This window comes from Cydia strobilella, chromosome Z, assembly GCF_947568885.1.
Source record: "Cydia strobilella chromosome Z, ilCydStro3.1, whole genome shotgun sequence".
NCBI classification, from domain to species: Eukaryota; Metazoa; Arthropoda; class Insecta; order Lepidoptera; family Tortricidae; genus Cydia; species Cydia strobilella.
Genome location: NC_086068.1, coordinates 61,521,641 through 61,542,991, shown reverse-complemented (window position 1 = coordinate 61,542,991; position 21,351 = coordinate 61,521,641). Strand labels below are relative to the sequence as shown.

General features: G+C 41.8%; 1 protein-coding gene across 1 annotated transcript in view; it reads right to left on the bottom strand.

Annotated features, from left to right (window-relative positions):
* Positions 1–1,420: 1,420 nt before the first annotated feature.
* LOC134753811 (FMRFamide receptor-like) overlaps positions 1,421–21,351 on the bottom strand; it is a 242,721-nt gene continuing 222,790 nt past the window's right edge. The window contains exons 3-7 of the mRNA XM_063689754.1: positions 4,155–4,405; positions 3,252–3,599; positions 2,654–2,845; positions 2,343–2,480; positions 1,421–1,958 (exon numbers count right to left, since the gene is read on the bottom strand). Coding sequence (XP_063545824.1) covers positions 1,542–1,958; positions 2,343–2,480; positions 2,654–2,845; positions 3,252–3,599; positions 4,155–4,405 — 1,346 coding nt within the window. The 3' untranslated portion in view covers positions 1,421–1,541. The remainder of the gene's footprint in view (positions 1,959–2,342; positions 2,481–2,653; positions 2,846–3,251; positions 3,600–4,154; positions 4,406–21,351) is intronic.

Here is a 21,351-nt window from a genome sequence, read left to right as displayed (position 1 = left end):
CAGTGCCCATAGTTATGTTTGTGACATTCGATCCCAAAATACCAGATACCCAGGAATTAAATTACTGGTAAGACGATTCCTGTCTAAAGCCGAAATTATAATAATTTGATGACGATTTATATTGTCTTTCCAATATAGTAATTTTAACTGGATATCTATATTTAAACACATGTGCTAAAGAAAGGACGCTTGGCACGAGGAAACAAGTACACTAACCCGCCTGTTCCTATCTCTATCGCACGCGCGTAATTATATTGCTGTCACGCCCATGATACCGGCTGTCGATGTCCATGTGCGAGAGGGACAGCAATATTATTATGCGCGTGCAATAAAGATAGCATCACTCGGGTCAATGTACGAAATTCCTTGTGGTTAGTGTGGTTTTTTAGATTTTGGAACGAGTGAGGTCTATCGTGTTTTTTACTGTTTGTGTTTGAACTAATTTAAAGTGAATCAGGTTTATTAAACTGGTGCCTTGCTAAGCATTGTGTTTTAATTATGATGGTTTTCACAAGAAAATCTATGGAAATACCTTAACCTTTGGTCAAAACTGGTGAGTTCAAAACCTTGGTTGTGCTGTACCTACGTGGTGAAGAAAAATTCATTCTAAGAGAAATGCTTAAGATTACTAATAATTCGGTCAGGATCCCTAGAATATCATATACAGACAAGAGTAAGACGTTAATGATGTCTGGCTATAAATAAAATTTTATATTTATTGATATTAAATTTAGTAATAAAATGAAACATCTCCGTGACATTTCTCTGCATTTTTAGGGTTCCGTACCTGTAAGGGTTGTACATCTGAGCTGATATGATTCTTGATCTTGATGGTTGATTGATATCTTGATGGAAACACTAATTTAGGTATATGTATTTATTTATAACCAAGGTATATAATGAGTACTAGCTAGGAGCACGTATATACGTAAACTGAAATATAAATCGAATTAAAGCGTAATCGCATAAACAGCATAATTATTATAAGTCATTCATATATTAAATGCTGACGCGAGAAATGTGCGATGCTTGCATTGTACAAGGGGTAAAAACGGGACCCTATTCCTATTACTAACCTCCCTGTCCGTCCGTGTGTCTGTCCGTCTGTCGCCAGGCTGTATCTCATGAACCGCGATAGTTAGACAGTTGAAATTTTCAGATAATGTATTTCTGTTGCCGCTATAACAACAAATACTAAAAACAGAATAAAATAAATATTTACGTGGGGCTCCCATCCAACAAACGTGAATTTTTGTCGTTTTTATAGATAATGGTACGGAACCCTTCGTGCGCGAGTTCTAGTCGCACTTGGCTGGCTGGTTTTTTATCATACATATTTAGTTAGTAGACTTATCAAAAACACCAAGTTTTATTAGGCTACTTTAGACTTACTTTATATTATATAAATGAGACGCACAAATACATCGATGAACCTTTATTTAACCGAGACACTCTCGTTCTAAAACGCGTACAGCGAATCACAGATAACATTAGTAAAGAGTCCCAGCGTCGAAGCGCCGTCTCTAACACTCGAGCACAGTCTAGAAGTGGTCGCGCGCGTGACCGTTATGCGGCAAGTCGTTGGGGAGGGTCGTTATCGACGAGGAGGGCGTGGCCGGGTAGTACACGGTCGGGGCCGGCTCCGGGCGCCGCGGGCGCTGCCGGCGCGGCACGGACCGGCGCAGGGTCGTGTCCCTGGCCAGAGACACCCGGAGGCTTAGCCTCTCGGGGCCCGACGCGCAGGAATCGTCTCTAGTGTGCTCGGGCGACTCCTCCCGCCGGCGGATGCACGGCAGCAAGGCCAGCGCCGGCCGACAGAACGTGGCGAGAAAGACGCGCTTGAACTTGTCGCCGAAGAGCACGTATATGAGGAAGTTGGCGGAGGAGTTGATGGTCACGAGCAGGTTCGAGGTCTTCACCAGCGCGTCCAGCCGCTCCAGTTCCGAACCCAGGAACACCTGCATGATAAACGTTGTGTATCAGCTAATATCTTTAATGTAAGCAAAATGAAAGGAGAGAGATCATTAATTGAGGAGCTTTGCGCCATATTGGAAAGCTCCTCAATTAATGAATTCTCTCAAGGACCATGTGTGCTGCCCTCATGCAATTGTTCTTTGCGATCTTACCAGAAAGCAGACGGTTTGTTGTGAGAGAAGCACAGCTAGACACCGGTGCAATGCTAGTTGCCTCGAATGAGTTGGAGACGAGCGGCGGCGGTTGCAGAGGAAGAAGACCAGCATGACGACCGGCAGCATGGTGGCGTGGGAACGGACTCTAATCATTGGTAAACCTTATTGCTAAGACACAAGGTCCGGCAATGGTCAGAGAGAGTAAGTACTTGCCTCGAAGGAGTTGGTGACGAGTGGCAGCAGGTTGCAGAGGAAGAAGACCAGCACGACGACCAGCAGCATGGTGGCGAGCGACAGCTCGCGTCGCTGCGAGCGGGACAGCCGCGCTCGCTCCGCTTGCGCGCGACGCACCTGCGGAGGGAGCGTTTATTATTTCAACTCTTAAAAATCTTTGTAATGTTAAGAGAGCGTCCGCTAGCTGGCGCGGGTGCACGGAACGAACGCACGTGCGTGGGTGAAATTGTAGGTAAAATCTGCCGCACGCGAGCCGGCCGAGGTAGGTGTTACGTGTCTGTAGTGTTCACCTGCCGCACGATGGCCGCGTTAAGCACGGCGAGCGCGGTGAAGGGCACGGCGTACATGACGAGCAGGTACAGCCAGTGCACGTAGACCGCCACGTAGAGCTCGCTGCGGAACTCGGCTGCGGCCACGCAGTAGATGGCGTCCTCCTCGTTGTCCGCGCCCTCGCCCAGCGCCGGGATGCGGACCACTTCCACCTGCCGAACGTAAAGTTGACGAATGTGTAAATTGACGAGTATTTTTGTTTATGTGAAGGTTGATGAATTTACCATCTAATCACATACACCTCACTAATATGAGATTTTTTTTAAATAAATTAGAAAATTGACTAGAAAGATAACTTTGAACTAGGTACTGGATAAACGTCACTGATTGATTTGAAACATTCAGTAATACTTCACATTTACACAAACAGTAAAGTGACGTTATACACAGCTTACAGCGTTAGCACGGACTCCGCGCTGATCGTCGCTAAACGAGCGTACACTCAGTTTTAAGTCAGAATAGCGCTCACCTCAAGAAATTTTTTGAAAAAAAAACTTGTGGAGGCGCGCGTTGTTCACTCTTAGAAATAAGTAGTAACTGCAGTACAACAGAACTAACCTCAAGAAACTTGGGCGCGTTATACGCGAACGCGAATATAGCGACACCGACGACAGCGAAGCGGGCGCGACGCGGCGTGCACAGCGCGCGCGCGCGCAGCGGCCGGCACACCGCCACCCAGCGCTCCGCCGTCACCACCAGCGTCAGGTACACCGACATGGTCTGCGCCACGAGCGCCAGCGGGTACGCCAGCGGTGCCAGGCGCGGGCAGATGTGGTAGTAGTAGTAGCGCAGGCGGCCCGTGTACGGGTACACGGCCGACAGCCCGAACAGCAGCACGCTGGCCACCAGGAGGGCCGCGTCGGCGGCCGCGAGCCCGGCCAGCAGGCAGTTTATCGATGAGCGCATCTGGAAAATTTAATAGAAGGATATATGACAGAGCAGAAATAGCAGGTCAGAATGAAATTAAATCCGTCTAATCTAATCTAAAAATCTAAATCTTCGTCCACTCTGACAAAAGAAAGTATGGAAAGGTCATATTCGTTACAAAAATACATTTAAATATTTTCGCAATTCCACATTCTATCCAGTCTGTATGGTGTTAAAATTTTAAATTATAACAAATATTTGAGGGAGGAGTTTAATCTGGAGTAAAGCGAAATGTTTTCACATGAAATGTCGAACGAGGGATTCTAGCATGAAATTTTGGGAACCGTATGCGGCCCGCTTCGGCCGGTCAAGTTGGTAATGTGTGAAACGTCAAATGTGACTGTAAACAAATGAGTAAGGGTTTACCCGCGTTCGGCCGAGCACGACCACGCACAGAGCGTTCCCCGGCAGTTCGCAACACTCCACCACATTCAGCAACAGCGGCACACCGTTTACGACAAATCGGAACAAGTCGCCCGACTCGGACACTTCGCATCCGAGTTAACAAAAAAATCAAGAAAATAGGTTTCTCACCTGCGGCCGGCTGAGCACAGCCACGCACAGTGCGTTGCCCAGCAGCCCCCCACAGCCCACCACATTCAGCATCACGCCGTGCACGACGAATCGGAACAGTTTGTCAGACTCGGACACGTCCGCGTCCGAGTCGCACTCGAGCGTGCCGTTGGTGCCGTTGCGGCCGTCGCCGCTCATCGCGGCATGGTACGCGCCCGCTGCCGCGCCCGCCGTCGCTGTCGCGCCCACTCCCGCCGCGCTACAAGAGCGCTCTGCGAACAAATACAAAGATACTGTTAAGCACGGTGTGTAAGTAAGGAGAATCTGCGGGACGCAGTCAGATATACTTATTATAGCCGTATATCGATTCCCTACAACTATGTAGGTGGTGCGCTGATGTGCCCAAAATGCGCTCGAGTATTTAGCAAGAAGATAGGGTACGTGAGCCACCTAAGGGCGCACCAGAGAGCGGATCAGCTACACGCTAATAACGCGAATTAAAAATTGCCTACTTAGACCGCGGGCCAGGAACAGATTTCCATGACAAATCGCCTCCCGGGCGAAAACTCGTATAGTGGTTAACGGCTATGTATGATGAACCCTCGTGAACGTCAGCTGCCGCTCCGTTGGTGGGTCATCACCTCCCGCTTGATACTTTGTCAGATGAACCCTCGTGAACGTCAGCTGCCGCCCCGTTGGTGGGTGGGTTGGTGGGTCATCGCCTCCCGCTTGATACTTTGTCAGATGATAGTTTAGATGCTATTGTGAATAAACAAAATCGTCAGCTGATTGTATCGCTGTGGAAAGACCGTCAGCTGGTCACATGAACATGTAAAAAAGAAAATTCTTTTCAGTCATCGGCGTCATCGCCTCCCGTGTGATACTTTGTCAGATGATAGTTTAGATGCTATTGTTAATAAAAGAAATCGTCAGCCGGTTGTATCGCGGTGGAGAGATCGTGTTACGCGTTTCGGTGGCTGCCATTCCTAAACCCACCAACGGAGCGGCAGCTGACGTTCACGAGGGTTCATCATACATAGCCGTTAACCGCTATACGAGTTTTCGCCCGGGAGGCGATGACTGAGCAGACTGACTGACAGAGCACACAGTCGCTGTGGCCGAAATCGGTCAGGAGAGCATCATCAGCCGTATAACTGCGTCGCGTAGAATCAGGGGCGTAGCTAGAAGAAATGGCGCCAGGACCAGGCATAAAATTTAGGGGAATTAAACAATAGAAGTAAGTATGTATTTAATTAATAATATTTCCAATATTTCCATATACTAAATTATAATATAATATACTATATTATAATTTATTACGGGACCAATGCCGACATTGCGAAAAATTTTTTGCCTGGCCCATAGAAATCAGCGGAATCACATCAGCCGGAATGTATAAAACAGCCAAATATATTTTCGCGATTTCGGCACCGGTCCCATAATAAAAGTTGTTCAGTATGACTTATAAATTCACTAGCACGACCACGTCCGTGACGTCATCGACGGGCTTCATCGCCGTCTGGTACCTGGAGGTTTTATTTTCTGTGAACCACCATTCACACAGTATTCACACTGGCAAGGTAGAAGGTTCGCCGATCGATGGTCAGGTAAGCGAGTGTTCTTATTAGTCTTCCGTAGTTCTAGGAATAGGGTTTCTTACGAGAATCCTGTTGTATGCCCTGGCCGCGTAGCTAACCCGCCAATCGCTAACGCTCCGTAGCGATCGAAACGCAACTGTCACTGTCGCACTATGGAAGAGTGATAGAGAGACACAAAGCGTTTCGTTGTCAAGGCGATAGCGATTGTGTCACCTTGGCTAGGCCGGCTGGTTAGGCTTATAGTATGGCATGATTGACGGCAGTGAATGTTTACTAGCATGCATAGCGTGCCACTACTGCTGACGCTACTCAGTCTGTCTGTAGCTTAAAAAAACCGCCCCAGATCACAGCCTCAGGTAGAGGCATGATCAGGTAGGCGCTTAGTCGATGTCCTTACTCAATGTGGCAAAGAAAATGACGAAAAAGAGTTATAGGAATATAAGAAGTAGTTAATATCGCTCACTCTGGGTGCTGGTACAGCATGTCAACTCTCGCCAAATCGGACTCGGCTAACTCCAAGCCGTTGTATTGTACTGCACGTAGGCGATCACGGGGCGCGCGCAGTGTGATCGCCCAGCGCGGCGCCAGCACTGCGCGGGAGCAGCGCGATGACTGTGCATAGTCCAGCAGCGCGCATGCACGGGGCCGGGCGCCCGAGCGGACCTACACACAACACCAACACACACAACGTTACAGCCGCAGCCTGCGCAGCGCAGTTCGCCACGCCACGCCAGTTCGTGAGCGCCTATCCCGCCGCCAACACGGCGCAGGAGCACCGCGATGACTGCGCATAGTCGGGCAGCGCGTATGCGCGTCTCCAGGCGCATGAGCGTACCTAATAGGTAATAGGTACTACCTACGCACATACAGACGTATACAGATGAATTTGTACGAGTTTGTATTCAGACGTGTTCGGTTCTCCATACAAACGTAGTTACGCTCTCATTTTAAAACGACTTGCTTGATTGCTCTGAAACTTTGTAATTACAATAGGATAAGATATATCTAGTTTATGTAGCTTCAGATACAATAATAATAAAAAAAATACATCGATTTTCGGTTCATACAAAACCTGTTTTTGCTCTATTTCGTTTGTTTTATGTTTTAGAGCTATATAAACTAATTACTACTAGATATACTAGATATACCGCATGTCAAAGTTTGATTACAATCCAAACCGTAGTTTTAAAATGAGAACGAAACTTCGTTTGTATGTAGAGATGGGTAGGGGTGAGTAAATACTGAGTATTTACTCAGTATTTACTCAAAGCATACAGTAAATACTAGTATTTACTCATTTTGGTGAGTAAAAACGATTATAAACAAAATTTCAATATTTTGGTGAGATTTAAGTACTATATTGGTTTTTATTTAATTGTGTTAACGTGTATTAATGATATTTATGTTATAAGAAGCTTATTACGCTTAGTTTTTGGCAAAAAGGTGATTATCAGTGAGAGGTAATTTGGAATTTAGCGAATATAGACGTGATAAAGTATAGTTAACAATTTTGTTTTAAATAAGAAGGTACTTAATTACTTTCAAAGTTACTTATTTACTTACGTTCTAGATAAGTGCATGTTGCAAGCTGATTCACATATTATACAGTTTTTAACCAGTTCTTTATTAAAATAAAACTGTGACGAAAATACTTTACAATATAGGTCTTACCAGATAGCGCGGCGATTGTTACATAGTATGTATAGTAGTTCTTACGGCTAACTCTTTGTCTATTGTAAGTAAAACCGCACGTGCTACTACCTGCAAAAAAGGTTCGGTCATTGGCATATAATTCTAATAGGGTATTTGACTACTAGTCAAATCAGTTTCTTTTTTCGAACTGTCAAAACGATTTTGCTACTACGGAATTTATATGAAACACTAGCATGTGACGTCACAATCAAATTACCTACTCTTTATTGTTTTATACGGGCTTTAAAATAGAATTTGTGTCTAAAAATAACTGTTGTCTACGTTTCTCTATTAATCTTCTGGTGCTTTATTTTATGCATTGTGTAAAATAATTAATTTTAAATACAGTCAAATACGCTATTGGCTTATCAATATTCGGGAATCTAAAATATTAAACACGAACTTTCATTGGGCATATAATAATATAATTTGGCTGTGTTATATTTTAGCGCCCATAATTTATATGAGCCTAAAATATATAGCCGTTTTCTTTTTAAAATGTGGTCTCCTCCTTGTCCTTGCATCGGTTACCTCATCACTGAGGGTCGTAGTCACTTCTAGGTAGCTTCTAGCTTCTCTTGGACAATTTGCCGTCACTTCTTTCTGTCTGTCGCCGAGTGTAGGGCACCGTGGAGCGTTACATCAAGGGCTGAGCGAATTTGGTCCGTCCACCGCATTGGGCTCCTGCGTCTCGGCTTATCGCCTTCGATTTTACCAGTGATTACCAGCTTTTCCAGGTTATCACTGTCTTTCCTGGCAATGTGGCCAAAATGCATAAAAATACAACTCATATTGATTAATTTAAGGCTCCGTTTTTGTTGCCAATTTATTAATTTAAGTACCCATGGCCAAAATGGTTACTGAGTGGGACCCACGGAACACCATAGACGGTGCAGGCCGGGGTTCAGGCAGACCGAAAAGGAGATGGCGGGACGACTTGGACGCATTCTACCCCAAATGGTGGGAAAATGCCGATGACAGGGTCGAATGGAAAAAACGAGGGGAGGCCTTTGCCCAGCAGTGGGACACCAAAGTAGGCTAACTAAAAATAAAAAAGCACCCATTTCTATTTTTTTAAACTACCCAAATTCGATTAATTAGTTGACCGGTTAAATACGTGGCAATTACAATGGAAAACTATTAATTACGTCCCACGTTTAGGGGGTGGGAGGGGGTCTAGAAAATGTGACATGTTGTGACACGGGGGAGAGGAGTTACAAACTTTGTGACGTCACTTTAACTTCACTTGTAGTAGAAAGTTGTTTTGATTGTTTGTATTCGCGATACAACTAAATAAGCTAGTTTTTGAAACGGTATATCGTATCGGTTTCGTGTCATAAAATTTCTAATATCCTATTATTTAAAATATTTTTATTAAAATAACTATATTTCATTCAATTTGCTAATTTCTTTGAAAACAAAATTGTCAAATATGTGAAGTCACACGAGAGTGAACGGGATTGCCAAATGTGAAATCACTAAATCCGTGTGATGTAATTTATGGATGACCCCCTAGGCCAACGCTCAAAAACCAGTATAAGTGCGCTCTCCGATAAATATATATTTTATATCGGATAACGCGCCTTTGTTACGCATCTCGTTGACATATTTTAGACTGGTTCTGTAGCGTTCGATTCGCCGAAACTCAGTAACCGTAGAGGGACCCCACACAGCCTCGCAATTTTTCCGTAGTTCATTTTGAATCTTATTGCAAGTTCCATAGAAATTGTAATTCAATAACCGGTTAAATTGACCGAACCGTTTTTTATTGAGTGAGTAACACGTGCGGTTTAACTTACAATAGACAATGAGTTAGCTGTAAGGGCCAGCTTGAAAATTAACGACTATACATAGTACAGCCGTATAGTATACGCGGTCAAAGTTAGCGATTCTTTTTTTTGCAGGTAGTAGCACGTGCGGTTTTACTTACAATAGACAAAGAGTTAACCGAAAGGGCCAGCCTGAAAACTAACGACTATAATTAAATCATATTTTAACCACACTAAATACATAGTTACGGTATACGGCAAATACGGGTATTTTAGGTAAATATTTGGTGGGTTTTTACTAACTACCCATCTAGTTGCGGCCAACTGCTGCTTAAAAATCGTCGTTCCACGCTGGGTTCCACTCTCCCATTAAAATAAGTGCTGAGGACTGGAATAGAATCCACAGGTCCGCCTTTTAGAATCCTGAATCCCCGTACACGCCAAATTACGTGTTTACGCGGCACTTACGTCCTTTTATGAAGAGTTTTTTAATGTAAACTCAAAAATGACCCGACCGATCATGTTTAAAATATTTTTTTCTCAAAGTGTTTTCTAGGGTCTATTCTCCCGCTATTTTTTCATATTTTATTAAACTTTGTTCCAAAAGTTATAGAGGGATGAACATTATTTTGGCCTTTGGAAACGGTTTTTTCCCAAAAGTAATAAATTTATCGAAGAAAGTGCATAATAACATTGAAGTTATTTTTAAAGACCAATTTAATGATGTGCCACACGTTGGTGGTTTCAGATTTTTTTTATTGTGACACTTAGTTACATGTATGGAACGCCCCTCTTAAAATATTTTTTTTTACTAATTGGACTACTAAATCCAGTACAAAATACGCCTTTATTTCAGATTTCTATACCCTGTCAGCAGTGTCAGCGCTCTAAATAGTTTATACCCACCAAATTGGGTATAAACGAGTAAATACGGGTAAATTGAGTAAATACTGAGTATTTACTCGGTATTTACTCACTACCCATCTCTATTTGTATGGGAAGGTGAAATTCGGTCGAGCTTGCCGGGGACACTTAAGAAGTTGAAGAAATTCTACGAAATTTCTGTAGTTTTACAAAAAAAAAAGATAGTTTCCATATTCGGGAATGGAAAGTTTTCATCCCTTTACATACCTAATTACGAGAAGATTCCGAAATTGTTTAATGTGGGAAATTTGGCAATATTGGAAACTTTCTCAGTAACAGAAATAGCCTATCGCTGAGCACACAACGCGCAGTCGCGCACGTTTCTCACAATAACCAGTCGCCAGATATCAACTGCGCAGTTCCACAACAGCGCTTTGTTGAGAAGCATTTCAGTTGAGCTGAAGTTTTGCTATGGGCCATAGGATCGAATGGCGTGAACTCGTTACGGCCCTCTGCTCTGTTGTACCAGTTGGGTACATAAGAAGACAACAACAACGTGTTGGCATGGTCTCTTCATCAACTGTCTTACACTGCCACTCCACTCATGTAACGTATCTATAGGTAGGCATTAGAATAGTGCTGGGTACCTTTACCTCACTACCTCTTAGCCTTTACCTCAGTGGCGCCGAACATTCGTCGAGTTCCGGCAGTCTTCATGGAGCGGAAGAACGTGTAGCCCCCCGTTCGCCACGCACACGCATACGGCGCATAACATTAACACTGTCCTCAGTGTCCTCAGCATTGATATCTGTTGCGGGTCTGTTCTCTTTTCGAGTCTTTAATGTCTTTGGTTTATGTCAGCTTAATCATCAAGAGAAAGATATTATTTCAATATTTAGATTTGTACGACCGAAGAAGGATGCTGACATGTTGTGACATTTTGACAGTATTTCATATTGACATTATGGCTTTCTTCCTTCCATAGACATAGTATAGTAGTTAGCTAGCTATGAGTTAGCTAGTTAGCTACATTATGGATGGTATAGAAAGGATGCCAATCTCTTATGGCAGAATAGTTGCAAAAGTGACCGCTTTCAGCAGCATCTCTCCGGTGGCGCTAGTTAGGCTCTGGGACATGAGTATAACATGAACCATATAAGGCAACAAATAACCCGACCAAATTGCGTAGGTTGTTTTTGGTAGTATTTCGGTGTATGGTGGCGCCGCCTAATTACTGTTTTTTGATATGTTTTTGATGGACACTTTTCATACATAGAGATTTGGCTCCTTTATATACCTATAGTCTCCATGCCACCGACCTTTTTACGAGTCGTGTGTCAGCCTTAATTCTCATGCTGTCAATTGTCTTTGGGTAGTATTTGGTTGAATGTCGCGCCGCGTCCCCTTATTGTCCAAAAATGGGATTGATTTATATATTTTTATTCATGTTTTCTTAGTGTGGTGAATTAGATGGTGATATTTTATTTCTAAGTGCCAGTGCCTTTTGTTTATTTAACATACAATAATTTCATTCGATAACGATACAATATGATAAACATAATCTTATGTAAATAAACCTAAGATTAATAAATAGGAAATGTCTTCCAAATCGCTGCCGACGGGAAGGTGTGCCCAGAAGGCCGCATTGCCACGTTGATTGGTAAATGATTATAATTATACGTTGAGCGCAATACTGCGCGGCTACCGCGAACCACGTTCGTGCCTCTCTCGCACTTGTAAATTCGTACGTAAGTGTGACAGGGAGGCAACACGTCGTGGTTCGCGGTAGGCCCTCTGGTCACCTGTGGTGTCCATAAGGCGCATCGCCTTTTAACCTAGCGCATCCTGGAATCTGTGTTGAATATGTTAAGGTGTTGGAGTGCGGCGTGAATGGCGTCATGGAGCAAGTCGGGTCGGAGAGAAAAGCCGATCAGCTTCAAGCCGACACTCGACAGGTAAGCGGATTTTAAATTTAGGTACCTAGTGGGTACCTACTACAGAACTGAGCTTCGCAATGCACATTACAATAATTTATCGTGTGTGTTTCTATATGAGGGCTACCGCGTTTAATTTCACCGCTTGCGGCGCTAGTGTAGATGGAGGTTTTTCAAAATGTGAAATGCATACAAGTTTAGGGGGTTTTAAGTTTTAAGCTTTTTTATCGGGAATTTTCACTCCTTATTCGTAATTGTGGTAAATCTTTGTCCATCTTTGATTAATCATGGTAAACAATAGATATAGCTCAATAAATGTTATTGGTTTAAAAAGTGCCAACTAAAATATGCAAAATTAAATAGGTTGAAAAATGGCACATTTTAGTCGTTAATGCGTATATTAGAACGTATTGATTTTATAAAAATAAGCACAGAAAAATTTTAAGATCTGTTTTCTGGACCTACATCTAAAGTGGCGCCAACTAGTGAGCACAAAAACGGTAGCCCTTATTAAGTCCATCGTCGTCGAACGCTACTGCCGCACCAGGAGTTATTTCGTAACGTCAAAATTTGATTTGGAAGGCAACAAAAATAAAAAGGAAATAAAATGTCTCATTTCGAGAGGTTCGAATGGTCTCGCAGCTCCTAGCTCTCGCTGCTCCAAAATATGGCAATATAACGTAATCTAATACGTTAAAGGACGATACAAATTACTTACATTTTGTTTACGAGTCCCTCGGGGAAGACGGGGAAGATGTCACAGGGCGGCAAGCAATCCATAATTCATTTTTGAGTGCGTCGTGCGCATTTTATATACGGGTTACATATATTGCCTCTATCGCATCAATTTTACGGTTACAGCAATTAAAATACACCAATGTTTGGGTTATAGTCTTCACGCCTACGGATACTAATGTATACTTAATATAAAGTCAGTACATTTCGTGCCTCACACGCCACTTACACTGTTTACGTGTAATTTTTGACGTGCCGTTGATGACACTTTATTACTTCTATTCAGTGTCGGGGGACAGGGACAGGGTAAATGTAAATAAATATATTAATAAGACAACCACGCACAAATCGGCCAAGTCTCGCATTGAACTCAAAATAACTTTTGCTGTATGTTGTTTTGTTATAAGTCCGTAAGACACGAACCAAATATCCGAGAAAACTCACAAATAAATGCCCTTTGCCATTCGAACATTCGAACCTTCAGTCAAATGTTCTTCGCCAAAAAGGTATAGATTTATAATAAATTTCAATTCCAAAATATTTCATTTGTAAAAGTCGGGTTTTGTACCCACTACCTCCGGTTTAAAAGCTTAGTTAAGTTACCAAAGAAAGAAGTGCACCATCCTGCCTTACAATCCTCCTAATGAATTACCAAAGAGACTAATCAAGTAATCACACAACACGGAGACGTTTTGTCATAAGAGCAGCCAGCCGACTGTTCGGTTCAAAGTCTAAGCAAGGTAAAGTTGTAATACACTAATGGATGAGATGCCACTTCGGTGATTAAAAACACATTTTGAAACTTCTTTGTAGTAGTACTTCTTTCTGTACGATTTGATAAGCCAAATCACATGCAGTTTCAGTTTTTCGCTTTGCACGAAATACGCGAGTAGTCAAAACAAAATAAACAAAATCCATAGGTACGGTACTTCGAATCTCAAAGGCCGTTACGGTAAAGCACCATCTATCGGGGAGTGTCCCATCCGCTATCGCACGATATCGCGACGACAGATTGCAGACCATATTTTAAGGAAACCGTTAGGAGTTGCGAAGGGGAAAATCTCACGCATATTGTACGCAAATGTTGAATGCAAATTTAGGCCCCCCTTCAGGGCGAGTTCAAGGACATCCGCAAGAAGGTTGAGATTAATATCGTACCTACCATAAATACGTACTGAATTAGGTACCGATTCATAGGTTTTATTTTTAACTTGGTTTAATTTGTATGTTTAAGGTAATATTTGCAAAACATAACACTTAAAATTAGAGTTTTGAATGATTCACGGTTAGTTTCACTAGACTTATATTGACCAGTGATATCCGAATCAAACACGCGTAGTGACACCGTGAGTGTAGTGTGTTTGGACAGACCAACGAGTGTGAACGCGACCGGACCAACAAGTGTGAATGCGACCGTTGGTAACGTTGAAAGTGAACGCAGCCGACGCGCAAGAATGAGGGTAGACAGAGCGCTGTCTACACAACTTTGACACCCACCCGCTATCTTCAGTCACCCGTGAACATGATGCATGTAACTGCGTCGAAATATCGGGAGCTCACAAATAATACAAAAGGTAATCACGGTCTATATCCCGGTCAATATAAGTCTAGCATAACACTTAAATTGGTAAGAGTCTACCTAAGGTAATTTTCAATATACTAAACTTATATACTAGAATCAACAGTTTAGGCTTAAGAGTTTTGTCCTTTTTTTGAAGCGATCGTCTTGAGAGGTGCTTGACTACTTTTAAGGATATATCTAATAATACCACGTCGGTAGCGAACAAGCATACGGCCCATGGTAAACAGTCACCGTAGCCTGGACGCCTGCAACACCAGAGATATTACATGCGCGTTGCCGACCCTTTAAAAACCTGTACACTCCTTTATGCAGAACCCCTTCCCCTGATGTAATTCAATGGCTACTGCTACTAAGTCGCACATACATGATTCACGTTCGATACGATACGAGAGTTTAATCATATGTCATTTTTAGAGGCAGTATTTTACCTGAAGGTTTAGTTTGTTAAATATATTTGTAAAATAAGTTTAATTTGCTCTTTCATATGGTTTATCATCTACTACTAGATAAGATAACATAACATAACATGAGAAAAGAAAGAAGTTCGCAGAGCCGTTACCGTAAAATAAAACAGCAGCAGCAATTGTACGAGATCTAGATATTAGAAATTAAGTTACAAAATTAGCAGAGAACAGCTGCAATGTAATTCGCAAATGCAAGGCGATGGTTGTCATAAGTTTCACAGTTAGTAAATATTAATTAAACTTGGCCACAGTTGAATTAGAATAAGCCTCCAGAAGTCTAAAGCATTTCAATTCAAGTCAATCAATTTCGCATAGCTTGGAGGCCTATTTGACTTGTCAGAGCGACATATTGTCACGTTGGCTACCATATGTCGACATTCTTATAAAACTTAAAAGTAGACTTATAGCTAGCTACCATCACAGAGTGTTTCTGGTATCATTACTCCCCCATGACATACGGTGCCGAGACATGGACGCTCACTAAGGAGGCTGTACATAAAATCTGCGTAGCACAGAGAGCCATGGAGCGCGCCATGCTCGGTATCAAGCTTCAAGATCGAGTAAGGAATGTCGAGATCCGTCGACGCACCGGTGCAAGACGTTGGTTTCGTCATTACCAAACTAAAATGGAGTTGGGCGGGACATGTTGCTAGGCAGAGTGATGACAGGGGCCCATTTTTTGAACGATATTAGGCTAATATTATTTAGTCCACGAACTGTCAAATCGTATGGGTTGTCATGACAACACACTAATAATATTAGACTAATATCGTTCGACAAATGGGCCCCTGGTGGATTAAAATGGTGGCCGCTTTCGAATGAAAGAAGCCCCTGGCGTCCGTTGGCTCGTTGGGTGGACGACATCCGGAAGATTGCGGGTCACTTCTGGATGAGATTAGCCTGAGCTGAGACCAGGACAAGTGGCGTACTGGAAGAGAGGCCTATGCTCAGCAGTGGGCGATAAAGGGCTGATATGATGATGATGATGATGATGATATGGTATCACTACACAAGTCGATCTACCAAATACTGCACGGCAATGTAACGACAATCGCATGCAAGTTCTTGATCCCTATGGGGCTTAAACCATATTATTAACGTTCATCTCACGGGTCATCCGCGTTAACCTTTAGCCCCTGAAAAGAAATCAGCTTCCGCAAAAAAAGCAAAGCAATCCGTAAAAATCAGTAGGTAGCCCCTTCCGCTCAGTATATTTCAATACAGCTGATAACACCGCCGCCGCTCATTTCCCGAGGGGGGTGTTTATCTGCCCCCAACACTGTTTCACCGGATTAAAACTCCTTCACTATTTCTCACTTAAGTTTGGAGGTGGTTAGATTTGATCACTTTGGTAACATTAACTATTAACTGGCAGAGATCCCTTTCTATGTGCAGAGTACACTAACATTACATTACCCTCTAGGGTAAACAAAATACAATACTAAAATTAAACTTGGTATTAGATAAAGGCTACATATTGTAGTACAATCAGTTGAGCAGGACTGGCAGGAGGTTAATTCTAATTTAATAATTTGTTACAGTTTGAACTGGTCTATACATATACGAGCTTGACGATCGTCTTGCGGCGCCTGTTATAGTTAGTAGTTTGATAGTCTAATATTAGAGGAGAAAACACCATACATCATTAAATAAAAGATTTAATACATAAAACCACGGAAAACAGGCATAGCTTAGGTAAATCACACTCCGACGACGTAATGGCGGGCGATGCTCGTCTGACAGTTCGCCGTCGGAGTGTGATTTACCTAAGCTATATGCCTGTTTTCCGTGGTTTTATGTATTAAATCTTTTACTTACTTACTGATTTTCTAATACTAAGTATGTGATATTTTTGTGAGTGCCAAACCACCAGGTAACAATAAAGTAGGTACGGTTAAAAAGTGATTTACCAGATAATTTCTTAAAAAATACTCACTCAAATTGTTTCTTAACAAATCTTCTATTGTTTTCAATTGAATGATACAATGTGTGTGGGTATTTTTAAAGAAATTGTCAGGTAAATCTAATTTGAAATTTGGTCCCTATTCACCCCAGCCATCCCTATTGACCCCGGTTGACGGAACTTATCAACAAAACATGAACACGTGAAAAGTTAAATGAAGTTGTGTGGTACCTATCTCGAGAAAGTTCCAACTGCCTTCGGCCCCCGTCTAGAGATAGGCCGTTAGGGATTGAGCGTACTGGGCATATGCCCACAGACCTTCCCATAAATCGTTTTTTTAGGGTTCCATACCCAAAGGGTAAAAACGGGACCCTATTACTAAGACTCCGCTGTCCGTCTGTCCGTCTGTCTGTCTGTCACCAGGCTGTATATCATTAACCGTGATAGCTAGATAGTTGAAATTTTCACAGATGATGTATTTCTGTTGCCGCTATAACAACAAATACTAAAAAGTACGGAACCCTCGGTGCGCGAGTCCTACTCGCACTTGCCCGGTTTTTTAATTTTGTATAGCGGCGGCTATGGTTTTCGAGGAGCGAATTATTTCTGCCAATGGTAGAATCCTGTGTTACTGTGCGCAAATAAGTGGAATTATTATTATGAGCCCATTGTGTCCCACTGCTGGGCAAAACCCTCCCTCTTATTTCTCCACGTACCCCTATCCCCTGAATTCTCCCACCAGTCTCTGTCAAATGCGTCAAGCTCGTTCCACCATCTCCGACGAGGTCTACCGTGACGCCTTATAATTTGTGGGACCCAACGGGTGGCTGTTAAGGCCCACAGAGCATCTGGCATACGGCAGACGTATCCGGCCAAGTCCCATTTAAGCTTGGTGGCAGTTTCAGCTACGTCAGTGATTCGCGTTTTGGAGCGCAGTATTGTATTTTGAATGCGATCGGTTAATTTCACGCTCAAAATACTACGCTCCATGGCCCGCTGACAAACCTTGAGTTTGGATTTATGAACTTTTGTCAAAGACCAAGTCTGTGCTCCTTAGGTAAGAATGAAGAGAATGCACACAAGTGGAATACTTAACTACATTATTTCAAGTTATTCCATCTTAACAGTACCTATCAGTCAAAGAGTCTGATAGAAGCAAATGTTGTGAATAATTTATAATCCATGACACAAAAAGAGAGGTGTGGCTATTAATGTGCCGTAATACGTATTGTGGGTAAATCGTATCAAAAATTAAATAACCAGTAACCAAATAATAAATTATCATAACAATAGGTTGTTAATAGAGCTAATCTGTAGGGTAAATCAATACTTTAAGGGTATAAGATCTTGGAAATTTTAGGGAAATTTCATAGGAAATTAAAGAAGTTTTCATTTTGGAATCGGAACATTTCTATCCGCGCCCCATACTAAAATATGAGAAGTCTCCAAAATTAAATAACGTGGAAATTTTGCAATTTCGCAAACATTCTGACGTCAGTACTTTACTCTATTAGTCCGATTTCCTTTTGAAACATCGTAATTTCGATATTCCTTTCTGAGCAACACATAATAATGACATCACTATATTGCGCGTCTCGCGAATATAATATCCGAAGTTGTAAGTTTTTGTCGACCGCCGCCACAACCGCCGGGCACAGTTAGGGGTCTGATAAACTATATTGTTGTCTGTGTTGATTATACAGGCTGTCGCATTCAGTATACCTATAGCCCCTATAGGTACACAAAGAATTTAATTTCCGACCCATTTTGTACCTTGTCACAGTGACAATAGTATAAGGTCTTCGGTTATTTCATGTTCGGTTATGTAAAAGCATAACCCGCATTGGGCTAGCGTGGGAACTATAGCCCAATTCCTCTCTGGCATGAGAGGAAGCCTGTGACCAGCAGTGGGACGAATATAGGCTGAAATATATTATATTATATGTAAAAGTAAAAAAATTGTCACTGTTCAAGCTATCGCAGACAAAAACAACTTTTGGCAGAAGTAATTAATGTATATCCCAGCTTTTTTTGGGGTTCCATAGTGTTAGATGTTGAGGATATCTCAAACGGTCTTTTAGTATTATTTTTAAAATATCTGACAAGTGACAGATGGTTTGCCGCGGTTTTGGACAATAATGACATTGACAGGAGATTAAGTTAAGACAGAGAAAAAAACGCAAGTTGTTGGATAAGAGATTTGTGTTGTTTTAATTATAGAAAACTCAAAATAAATAATCTATTGTAAACTAATTTGGAGTTTTAGTGAGTGTCTTTTAATAGAAAACAAAAAAACTTATAGTTTTGCCATGTCAATTTGTCTAAGTAAACTTCATTAACACATTCACTGCCAACGTACGTACGTACAGTCGCCATCAGATATATCGGAGCGGCCGAGGTGCTAACAAATATCTGAGCACGCCTCTATTGTAAAGGCGTTAGAGTGCGTGTTCAGATATTGTGAACACCTCGGCCGCTCCGATATATCTGATGGCGACTGTACGTACGTAGTCGATCCCAGCGTTTTTCCGCTTTGTGGAGGAAATCGACTACGAACAGAGAACCCGCCGCACGGGTTTCCGGCAGGTACTGAAAAGTTACCTTTAAAAATGGTTTTGACCGGTCTTTTTAAAGGTACCCGACCGTTAAAGTAGCATTCCGGTACCGATATCAATACTTTAGGTATCCAAACAAGCTCCCGTCCAAACGGTACCTTTATATATTTAAAGTACCTTGCCGCGCGATCTGATACTCCCAATTCAAACCGGTCACTAAATTTTATTAGCAAGAACGCCCGCCATATACACGGTGTTTCATGACCCACTGAAAACCCATATACCCTCATCTCCCAACTTGTATCCCAAAAAATATGAATACGTATATGTACACAGTCAATCAATTTGATTCCTAGGCCACTCCATAACCTTGTCGCTTTAACTATTAGATACATTATATAATTTATATACCTACATCATAATATTAGCACAAGTAGAAAATAAACAAATTGATTCATTATGACATGGTTTTATAGTGGCCTAGGAATCAAATTGGTTGATTGTACTTCTTGACAATTTCCGTAAATATCAACTTTTTCTGTACCGCGTTGCCATATAATAGTCACGCCTAAATAGTCTAAATACAATGTGTGGCCTGTAATAGGAGCAAAATATTAAACTGTAGGCTATACTCCTCATACCGACCAACATTTGTTCAGCGACTTTTAAAAATAATGAAGACTTTAGACTTCATATTTTTCATACGAAATAAATATTATCTTCAATGTACGCCATTATCATTGTGATTGACGTTGCCTGTCACACCTTAAACATAACAAAATTCGTAATACATTGCGCCTTGTTTTTTTTTTAAAGTGTATTAAAAATCAAAACACAAGTTATTTTTAAAAGTCGCTCAACAAATGTTAGTCGGTATGAGGAGTACAGACTACAGTTTAATTTTTTGCTCCTATAGTAATATATTACAGGCCACACATTGTATTTTGAATTGAACAGACTGCCCTAAGTTACATACACATATGAGAACAATGATGTATATTGTACATGCACATTACCTAATAACCAGGCATCGTAAACTGCGAGCGAAATAGGGTTTTCATACGCCTAACTGGTTGTCATACTTCTAGGGATCCCTTATAGGGATAAGTCCGCCTTTGTACTGTTAGCAGAGTTCGGAACGCGCCCCTAACTGACATGACGGTTGTCATGAGCGCGAGCTGTCAAGAGGGGTTGGCGCCGGATCCTCGGAAGCGTCGGTCAAGCATTGTTGTGTATCGAGTTAAAATAAATCGTTTACTCAAGATCTAGTGCGTTTTGCTGTTAATAATTCAGAAGTGAGATATGAAACATGCATGCTCACAAAATATTTCTATCAAATAAATTGATTCGCGTACGAAATCGTAATATTGGAAGTAGCATCAAAGTACGCACTAAATGGACGCGTACGTATTTTGGTAAAATGCACTAAGTTTTGGGTCGCAAAGTGTTTGAAATATGTATTGTACAAATGCCTATTTAACAAAGAAGTAAAATGTTAGAAATCATACGATTTCGAAAAAGTACGTAAGTAATATTACCGCCTGCCGGTAAGTTATGCGCTCGAGGCGAGTCAACAACTCGATCACGATTGCCAGTGGTAAATGAAACATTATTAGTATTTAAAAAACTATTTGGAAATGGTTTCTGCCAATCCTGAATGCAGGTATGTCGAATTGCTAAACCGACTGAACGTTTTGTGTGAGTAAAAGTGCGTAATACCACTTATAGCCTAACACGTAAAATGATATTGGAATTTGATCTTTAATGTATGGACATTATGTCCTATAAACAAATACATAACATGAATGTGCACTATATATCATTTGGTATGGTATTGACTGCTTTGGTGTGTTATTTGTATGGAACTTATACTTTATTATTGGATAACTGTATCCACAACATGCATTGTTATTGTAATACCACACTAGGTTTAGTGTGGCTGTGGTGTGCTTGTGTTTAATTTCCAGAGCAGAAATGATCACTTCAACTCCGAGAATTGCATTTGATGGTACAACTAATCTGAAGTTACCGTCGGGCAAGACAAATTTATAGATTGTATATTGTATGGCCTAACATGGGCCGTATGAAACAAAGTTACAATACAACAAAGTGGTTTGCTTAT